This window comes from Galeopterus variegatus, unplaced genomic scaffold (assembly GCF_000696425.1).
Source record: "Galeopterus variegatus unplaced genomic scaffold, G_variegatus-3.0.2 Scaffold21081, whole genome shotgun sequence".
NCBI classification, from domain to species: domain Eukaryota; kingdom Metazoa; phylum Chordata; class Mammalia; order Dermoptera; family Cynocephalidae; genus Galeopterus; species Galeopterus variegatus.
In genome coordinates, this window is record NW_007747192.1 from 2,152 (window position 1) to 12,623 (window position 10,472).

The window sequence follows — 10,472 nt, forward strand, 5'->3', positions numbered from 1 at the left end:
GGAGCGCCGCCGCACTCCCAAGCGGCGCACTGTAGCAGTGCGCCACCGGGCCGGCCCCCGAGTATGTTTTTTTTTTAAAAGCTTTATTTCCATAGCAGGAGAGTGTCTTGGCGTACCTGTAAGCAGAAGTCAAAATCATTGCTTCGACACATCTGTGGGTGCCCATATGCGCCCTTCATTGTGTTTCACTATGAACAAGAAGAGATCATTTTGGAAAAAATCCTTTTCTAGTATTAACTTTTAAAATGTGATTTTGATGAAATTTGTCATTATTTATGATTATCTGTTGCAGTTTAAATTTACATTAGACATGTTGCTTTTATTTCACTTTTTAAAAAAAAATAAAAACAGGACCACAAAAGCCAACAGTTATAATGTGTAGATGCTTGAGTTTGCTTAGTCACTTTCACAATGTTGTTTCTTTAGATTTACAGATGGCTCTGGTAGCCTAAATATTCATTTAAGGCTGGAAATGACCTTAGCATATGTACATCCTTACACGCATCCACCGTGGGGTCACTGATGGCAATGACTTCAGTCTCCCAGCATGGATAATGACAGCAACTTCAATACTTTGGATGCTTCACTCTGGGAGTTATTATTCCAAGAGTGCAGAGGATAAAAATTTGCAATTCTATTGCCAATTTGTTATAAAGGATACAATTCAGGAATGGCCAAAAGGAAGCAATACCTAGGGCAAGATATGGGGAGGAGCTTCCATGCCCTCTCTGGGCATCCCTCCCTCCAGCACCTCAATGTGTTCACCAACGTGGAAGCTCCTTATCTCATTCTTTAAGGTCCTATAAATCCTTGTCTGTATGTAATAGTATTTAAAGAATGTGTGATATAATAACAATGAAGACCATGAAAAGTCTTTTAGCTTTTTTATTGTTGCAGTAAGCCTCAAAGCATTCTCCCTGAGGTGTCTTGAACAGGTTCTTCATTCACTAACTTCACAGATTTCAAAATTCAAAATACAGCAGTCACTTCTGACACCTTTTTTTTTTTTTTAAAAATGCTGTGATTATTTTGGGGATTATAATTTCAGCACCATTTCCAGTTTTGCTTTGCTGGAGAGCTTAAAATTAATCAGGGAATGGACACTTATTTACACAAATTTTATGGTTTAGTAAAGAAAGAAATAATTGAATGGAAATTTTAGAAAACATTTAATTCCTTATATCACTGACTTGTAAGACAATATTTTCTGTCAAACAAGTATTGAAGTACAGTTTATGTTGGCAAATGTTGTGATTGCTTTTATATTAATTTAAAATCTGTATTACATTAAATTCCAAGAACTTACTAAAAATGTAAGCTATGTGATACGTCTTTCTGAGCCATTTATGGATTGTGTTTTGAATATGTGAGTTTGTTAAACCATTGGGAATTAAAGATTCCAGCTGAACATCTCAAGTTTCTGAAACAATACATTTTGTCAGACTTCATGGAATTGTTCTGTGTCATTTACACTTGCTTGGCTCAGTAGGACCAGCAATGAGGTATTTTTTATTTTATATTTGTTTTTGCAGGGATCTTAGCAACATCAATTGTGAAGAGCTTGGTCCATTGCCTCCTGGATGGGAGATTCGTAATACGGCAACAGGCAGAGTTTATTTCGTTGACCATAACAACAGAACAACACAATTTACAGATCCTCGGCTATCTGCTAACTTGCATTTAGTTTTAAAGTAAGTTTTTGAAACAAAACGTATTAAAATGCAAGTCTGAACAAGAGGAAACTGATACATGCTTTTTATAATAATGTGAAAGAATGCTCTCTTATAATTTACTTCTGTTGAGCAAAATTTTATGTAAGCGTGTGACAAGTTTTACTCTGATATATGAGTATTTTAATCCCATTATGCTTAAGTAGGAACCTCTCCTGAAATGTTAGGAAAAGATTATGCTTCAAAGGCTCTCATGCAAGAGGGCCTTTTACAGAGGAAGTAGCTTGATGGGAAAAGTAGAGGCTCATCAGGCTAATTTTGTGTTGCCATTGCAACATAGCTAATATTAATGGCTAATACTTCAGTAGCACTTTTTGTGTGCCAAGTTGTTCTTTACATAGGTTAGCAGTTCCATCCTCAGAAAAACTGAGGTAGTTACTGCCATTTTTACAAATGAGGAAACTGAGTCATAGAAGTTAGGTTACTTTCCACAGGTCACCAGGCAGTGTGTGGCCAAGTCTGAATTAAAACGCAGACACTCTGGCTTCAGTCTGCTGTTAACTACTATACCGAGCATTGTTTGTGTATTATTTCCATCCTTCCCTTTTCTTTTGTCTCTAGCTGCCTAGATTTTTCTAACTCCATTATTTCCTGGCATTGCCTTCTGTGGAAGAAAGAAGGAAACTTCATCACTAAGCAAAGTAGCAAAGTGTCTTTTTCAACAATTCTGGCAAAAACACTTTGGCAATAGTATAGCAATAAGGTTTCTGGGCTAAAAATCTGGAGAACAAAGTTCTCTGTGACCCCCAAATAATTCATTTTAGCTTCTCTAAATGAATGATATTACCTGTTCTGCCTTCTTCATTCATTTATGGTGAAGTTCTTATTAAGTATGTTAATGTTTAAAAACAAAAAATAGTATAATTCAAGATGACTTTTAAAAATATCCTTGTTTCAGGGCCAGCCCCCGTGGCTCACTTGGGAGAGCGTGGTGCTGACAATGCCAAGTTAAGATCCCCTTACTGTTCATCTTAAAAAAAAAAAAATCCTTGTTTCATTCATCTTTTTGGCGCTAGATTAAATAAAGCAAAAAAAAAAAAAAAAAAGAACTGGTTACCATCTGTTTAGGATAACAGGAGAATACATTTAAAATGTACATCCTTGGTTTCTTCTTTGAAATACATATAATTATCCTGGCAGTCTCATTATGTCAACAGAGCTTAGTTTACTGTGGATAGAAGATTCTAAAATCTTAGTTACAAATGAAGTTCACAAGTACTTGAAAACCTTACAATGTGTAGGTAGTTGAAGACATACAGAGAAGTTTAGATTGTGTCTGTGCATTAGGATCTATAGCCTACATAGCAAAAGAAGTATAGTCCATAGTCTACCCTTTGAGTAACACTGCTCTAGGGCACTTGCCTGGTGGTGGAATTGCTATGTCATAGAATATTTTTGTCTTCAACTTTAATATATGAGGGCAGCTTTTCTAGAATAGCTATACCAGTTTGTCTTTTACTAGCAGTATGTAAGTTCCTGTTACTCCAGAACCTTGCCAGTACTTGGTATTGTTGGATTTTAAAATTTTTTGCCAGTCTGATGATGTTTAATGGTACCTCATTGTGACTTTAATTTGAATTTCCCTAGTTACTACTGAGGTTGCCCATCTTTTTATAGGTTTATTGACCATTTGGATTTCCAATTTTTGTGAAGGTCCTCTTCCCGTCTCTTGACGATTACCTACTGAGCTTGAATGGCTTTTCATTCTCTATTGACCAGTTGTATCAACTTATGTAAATTGTTTATGTACTTTGCCCATTTTTCTAATGTATTCCTTAGATTTTAAAATTTGAACTATAGATGAATATTTTTAATCCATTTATAGTTTTATTTTTTCCAGTAACATCTTTAACCATGTGGACTCTACTTTTGTATATGGATTTTTTAAGTGGTTTATAGGGACATTTCATTGGGATTTGGGGAAATGAGATGTTGAAGCTCTCTACAGGAGGGCTTTTGTTTTATTTTTGTATCATAATTGTTTGTTACTTTTCTGCTTCCCCCACTAGACTTTGAATTACTTAAGAAGAGGACCCATACCCCATTTATTTTTGCTTCTTTAGTATGTAATATACCCAAGTACTTGGCAAATGTGTCACGATAATCAAGAGTCAGAGTGGCTCTTTCGAAGGCCCAGGAAAGCTGCAAGAGGTGGTTGTACTTTATTTATCTCCTGCTCTCAGGATCATCTCTTTAGGTAATAGGAGTTTGCTTTGATGTTGCCAGTGGAACATTTCAGTAGAACAGTTATAGGCCTTTTGTCTGTTGACTAAATAGTTAGTTGCATTAAATAATTGAATAAAAATTAATTTTCCAAAGGAGGGACTACTGGTGGGATGATTAGAAATGTTCATTGCCATTTCTGTTGCAGTAAATGACAGGAAGTAATTTGAAAAACACTTGACTAGTTTTATTATGATTATTAGTTTTCCAATTCTGTTACCAGTTTGCACTAATATGGTCAATATTTGCCTTATCTGGAAGTTTTATGGATATTTAAAGTAGAAAGGTTTCATTTGAAAATTTAATTTTGTATTGAAGTATTATTTTGTTCCTTTCTTCAATATCTTTGACTTGCAAGTTGTGCTGTGAAAAAGTTTAAGCATTTTTGTGTGTGTGTGTGTGTATATATATATTTATTTTTTATTTTTATTTTTTATTTTTTTAAGTGGATGGGATTTCAAAACTCTAGCTGCTAGTGTCATCAGTAAAATCTCTAACCTGATAAATTTTCCCTGGGGTTTATATTCATATTATATTAGACAAATATGTAAAAATTATTTGCAGCATTAAAATTTCTATCATAAATTTAAAGAGATAAGGGAGTTAGGTTTTACATTATATAGCTGAATAAAAACTAATTCATATGTGAAATTGAATTCATTACATTGAGGGATAAGAAACAATTGTAACCTTGAATTGCTGTTTTTAAAAAGATACTCAGGCAGTAATTTTAAAATTTAGCTGTTGATTTATTAATCCATATTTATCAGGATATGTTGAATAAAAATCTCTTTATTCCATTAATGTTTATTTTTATTTTAAAAGATTTTTAAATTTTGGGATTTTTTTAGATGGATTAAAGGAGTTTTGAATCTGAGCTGTCAAATATATTGTTACCTTTTGGGAGAGCTAATATGATTTTTATTGCTCTCTGTGGAATTTTTTTTGGAGGGGCAAAAACTGTTAATAGTACATAGGTTATTGTTATCATTAGGCTAATTCTGAATTGATGAAATTGGTCTGAATTTTAGGATACTATAACGTATGGATTATATCATTATACAACCACAAATAATTTTAGGTTACTTTGGTTTTTATCACTTTTTTTCCTGTTTCAGCACTTAGGAAATGAAAAAATTCTGATTGCAGTATAATCATATAGAGAGTGCTTATCTGAGCCAGATAAAAATAAAGTGGAGTGAATTATGTTTTAGAGAGGAACACAATATTCAAACTAAGGAGAATTGGGAATTAATTTGGGGGGAGGAAGCAATAAGAGAAGTTACCTCTTCAAAATATGTACTAGGCCTATTATATATAAAATGTCCATTTTAGGCCATCCTCTTGACTTCAGAAAATCCTTTCTTATGCAGATGCATTAATCTCCCTCAGCCTTTACCTCTTATGTGCATCCCTCCTGCAGTATTATTCACAATATTCACTACAGAACAACGCTTTTGATATTCTGAGGATTGTGCAGTTCCTGTGAGGCCTCAACAATGATAGTGTACAATGCTGTTAAACTGTTGCAAAAATATTGTCAATAGGGCTCAATAACTGTGCCAAGGAATATATTCTTTTAAGAAATTATTTTTAGTCAGTTTTTTCATTTTCCTTGCTTGAAAAGCATGTCTTACAGATGTTTTTTAACCCAATAACTGTGTTAGTAGTAATTATAATAACTGACATTTACTGTGTGTGTATCATGCTCTCAGTGCTGGTTAATTAAGTACTATCTCATGACACCTGCATTGCAATCCTAGGATACCTCCCTGCCATCTGTGGAAAAAAATGGAGCCTCAAACAGTTATGTGACTTGCTTAGAGGTATATGAAAAGTGCTGGGAGCTGGGGTTTGAACCCAGCCAGTCTGAATATGGAGGTTTTCTCCCCTCCCTGTTTTGATCCCTTGAATGCCTTACTTTGGTGTTGGAGGGAGATATTCTGCCTTATATCCTTAAAGGAAGCTTTTCTAAAAAATGAAGACTATTGGTAAGGGGTTTACAATCTGACTGTTTTCTCTGCTTATCAGTTTCACTTGATTTCAAGAAAATAATTTCATTGCTTGATAAAGTCTCTGGACATTGGAGAGGCCTTAAAGGATAGCAGACCAGCACCTCCACTATTTCCTGGCTAGAGCTGACATCTGCCCTTATGTAACTGTCCCTTGCACCTGAGAGATAGGCTACTTAAATGGGTAGTTGGATTTTTTTCCCTGAGTGCATCAGAAATAATAGTTACAGGATGACAGAATTCATCCTAGAAGGATTTTTTGCTGTGTCAGTTTTGTCCTTCAACTTTAAGCCTTCTTTTCCATTTGCAGGTCTTAGACAGTTTTCACACAAGGCTTTCTCCCCTGGACTTTAAAAAAAAATCAATTTTATTGAAATAATTCATATACAATAAATAATATTTAAAGTGTAGTTTGTTTTGACATATTATGCACCTGTGAAACCATCACCACAATGAAGATAATGAACATGTCCATCACTCCCAAAAGTTTCCTCATGCCCCTTTTTTTTTTTTTTTGTTTTTTTTTGTTTCCCTTTTTGTCTTTTTTCATGGCCGGCAACAGATCGCAACCCTCAGTGTCGCGCCCGCACCGGACCGGGACCGGCAACGGGATCGCAACCCTCGGCGTTGCCCCCACACCTCGCTCAGCCAGTGAGCGGCCGGTCTGTATGTGGGATCCGAACCCTTGGCGGGAGTGCCACTGCGCTTCCCAAGCGGCGCACTATAGCAGTGCGCCACCGGGCCGGCCCCCTCATGCCCCTTTGTAATTTGTCCTCCTGTCCCTCCCCATGGGGCTTCCATCCGGCATTCATTTCCCAGGGCTGTTGTAACAAATTACCACAAACTGGGTGGCATAAAACAACAGAAATTCATTCTCTCACAGTTCTGGAGGCTAAAAGTCCAGAGTAAAGGGATAGGCAGAATTGATTCCTTTTGAAGACTCTGAAGGAGAATCTGTTCCACACCTCTCTCTTAGCTTCTGGTGGTTTCTGGAAACCTTGGCATTCCTTGGCTTGTAGGCATTTCACTCCAGTCTTTGGCTTCAGTCTTCTCACAGCCTTCTTTCTTGTATGTCAGTATCCAATTTTCTCTCTTCTTATAAGGACATCAGTTGTTGGACTTAGGGCCACCCTAATACAGTATGACCTCATCTTAAGTTGATTACATCTCAAAGACCCTATTTTCATGTAAGGTCACATTCACAGATACTGGGAGTTGGAACTTCAGCATATCTTTCTGAGGGACACAATCCAAATCACAGCACGTCCAGTCCTCAGCCAACCACTGATCTGCTTTCTGTCACTCTGTATTAGTTTGCATGTTCTAGAGTTTTAGATAAATGGAATCATACAGTATGTGCTCTTTTTTGTCTGGTTTCTTTTACCCAACCTAATTTTGAGACTTGTCCTGTTGCACGCATAGTTCTTCTTTTTTTTTTTTAATTGCTGGTAGTATTCCCTATACTGCAATTTATTTATCCATTTACCTATTGAGGACATTTGGGCTGTTTCTAGTGTTTGGCTATGACATAAAACTATTATGCACATTTCTCTTGGGTAAATATGATTAAATACCTAGGAGTAGAATGGCTGAATCATATGATAGATTTATGTCGAACTTTTAAAGAAATTGCCAGATTGTTTTCCAAAGTGGTTGTACCATTTCACATTCCCACCAGTAATGTATGAGAGTTCCAGTTGTTCCACATGCTTGCTAACACTTAGTATGGTTAATCTTACTAATTTTAGACATACTAATATGAGTATAGTAGTATTTCATTCTGGTTTTAATTTGCATTTCTCAAATGACTAATGACGTTGAATGTCTTTCATGTGGTTATTTGTCATCGATATGTCTTCCCTGGTGAAATTTTTTGTACCTCTTCCCCCTTTTTATTATATCTTTCTTTATTTTTTGGTAGCTGGCTGGTATGGGGATCCTAACTCTTGACCTTGGTGTTATCAGCCCCACACTCTACTGAGTGAGCTAACCGACCAGTCCTCCCCCTTTTAAATTGAGCTATTTAGTTTTTCTGTTGTCTAGTTTTGACAATTCTTTAGATATTTAGATATCAGATAAATGCTTTCCAAAGATTTTCTCCTCCTCCGTGACTTGTCTTTTCATTTTCTTAAGTGTCTCTTGAAGAGCAGAAATTCTTTAAAATTTTGATGACATTTGATTTATTCATTTGTCCTTTTATAGGTATGTTTTTGGTGTTTTATCTAAGGAATCATTGCCTAAGGCAGGTCATAAAAATTTTCTCCTGTGTTTAGAAGTTTTATGGCTTTAGGTTTTACACTGAGGTCTGCAATCCATCTTGAGTTAGTTTCTGTATCTGGTCTGATATATACCCCAATTTATTTTTTAAAAATAGGAGTATACAATTGTTTATGGAATACTTTTATTTGTATAATATTCTGGTGTGTGTGTGTGTGTGTGTGTGTGTGTGTAAAACACCTTTATAATGTTTATAAGAGTATTTAATATTGACTTGACATTTTCAACAAAGCTATATTTTCTCTGTTTGGTCGTATGTTTTAGGTATAAAATTTGGCCTGTTACATAAGAATCACTATATGTAAAGTGAATTTGAGTGATCTGTTGGAGAACTGAAAGTCATTTTTGTATATTTTATCATAGTTACCATTGCCCTTTACCTTTAGGTTAAAAGATTGTCCTCTTGTCTGTTGTGTGTGAAATTTTAAACTCCAACTGTTATCACTCAGCGACTGCATAGACATCAATAGTGAATTATCTAACTTTTTATTTCCTGACAGCTTATTGGAATTAACTATCATAGGGTTCTGTAAAAAAAATTCGTAGATGTAATATTTTATGCTATGAGAATTAAAATGTATCTGGTCAACTTGCCTTTTAAAAGTTGTTATTATATTTATGATGTACTTGGGAGATTATTTTCATGTGTTTGTGGTTTGAAGTTACCTTAGCACAACAATGTGAATATATTTAATACTACTGAAGTGTACACTTAAAAATGGTTAAAATGTTAAATTCGGAAAGTGCTTGTATCTCTGTGCCAGTAACTTACATGTGATCTCCCACATTCTTGTGGTCTAGACTATAGCAGGTATAGGAGAAAGGGTCCCTGCCAAGCTGCCATTTCAAACTCCTCTGTGGCTCTTGAAGAAAGACAGACTCTAGTTAACAAGCAGTGTTTGGCATATGCCAAATTTTAAAATGGTGATGGTAAACTATGTGGAGGAAAATAGAAACTGTATGTGAAAAATTTGCTCTCTCTCAGCAGCTGTATAAAGCTTTATGGATAAAATTCCATTATCCGTTTCTGTCAATTCATACGGATTATGAGAAATAAACTTTGGAGTTGCTTTATTGTTGCCAAAAATGTCAAGGCAAGCATGTCCTATTAAGGCTTGGAAAATGATATAGCTAGACTTGTTTTACAGTATGATGCTATTTTAAATATATAATTGTAATCTTTTTAATTTAAAATACTTCAATCATAAAATTTCTGTTTACTTCTAGTCGCCAGAACCAATTGAAAGACCAACAGCAACAGCAAATGGTGTCATTATGCCCTGATGACACAGAGTGTCTGACAGTCCCAAGGTACAAGCGAGACCTGGTTCAGAAACTAAAAATTTTGCGGCAAGAACTTTCCCAACAGCAGCCTCAGGCTGGCCACTGCCGCATTGAGGTTTCCAGAGAAGAGATTTTTGAGGTAAACTTAGAAGTCTTATTTTAAATTATAGAAATACTAAATTTTAGCATTTTACTTTCTCTTTTCCAAGAATTCTTTTTTGGGACTCATATCTCTTTAGAATGGGAGTATTCTCATTAATTTTTTTTTAATTGTGGGGTATAAAGGCAATAATATTGGAGAGATTTAATAGGTAAGATAAGCATTTAAATGGAACGAAAAGTGTCAGATGTTCCAATTGGATCAGTTTGGTCTCTGCATTGCAAATACTTATTTGTTAATGAATTTTAAAACACCACAAATATTATCCATCCCTTACTTTCCACTTCTTCTGAAAGGTATGGGACTCTTAAATTTAAAAAAAAGATTTCTAAATTACTATTGAACTATTTCCTTAATTTATTGAAAATCTTCCTTTGTGATATATACTTTTATCTTTTCATTATAGCCCTAATACCAGTTTCAAAGTTCTTGCATAATAGGTGGCAGAAGTCAAAGGCATGGGGTTCCCACTCATTAGAAGATTCCTGGACAGGAGACGGGGGGCCTGGTAATCCTTTTGTGAAAGGATGAACATTCTTCTCACAAAATAGTTCTGACCTTTTTTGTGGTCAGTCATTTGTATTTTAAGGTGATATGAAATTGTGTAATGAAGATCACATTAGTAATTTTGTTCTTTTGAAACTTTGTTTTCCTTGCATTTGCTTTCTAGTGGTGCCTATAACCTGGAATTTTGTTAACCAATTTTAAAAAATTTAGTTGTTCAGGGCTGGCCCAGTGGCGCACTGCTACAGTGCGCCGCTTGGGAGCGTGGTGGCGCTCCCGCCG

At 35.4% G+C, this 10,472-nt stretch overlaps 1 protein-coding gene across 1 annotated transcript; it reads left to right on the forward strand.

The window, feature by feature from the left end:
* Positions 1–1,532: 1,532 nt before the first annotated feature.
* On the forward strand, positions 1,533–9,665 carry LOC103583260 (E3 ubiquitin-protein ligase SMURF2-like; the record flags this gene model as incomplete). The annotated part of the gene is made up of 2 exons (XM_008564629.1): positions 1,533–1,691; positions 9,470–9,665. Coding segments are annotated over 2 exons (355 nt in total), but the record flags the coding sequence as incomplete, so codon positions are not given.
* Positions 9,666–10,472: the final 807 nt, after the last annotated feature.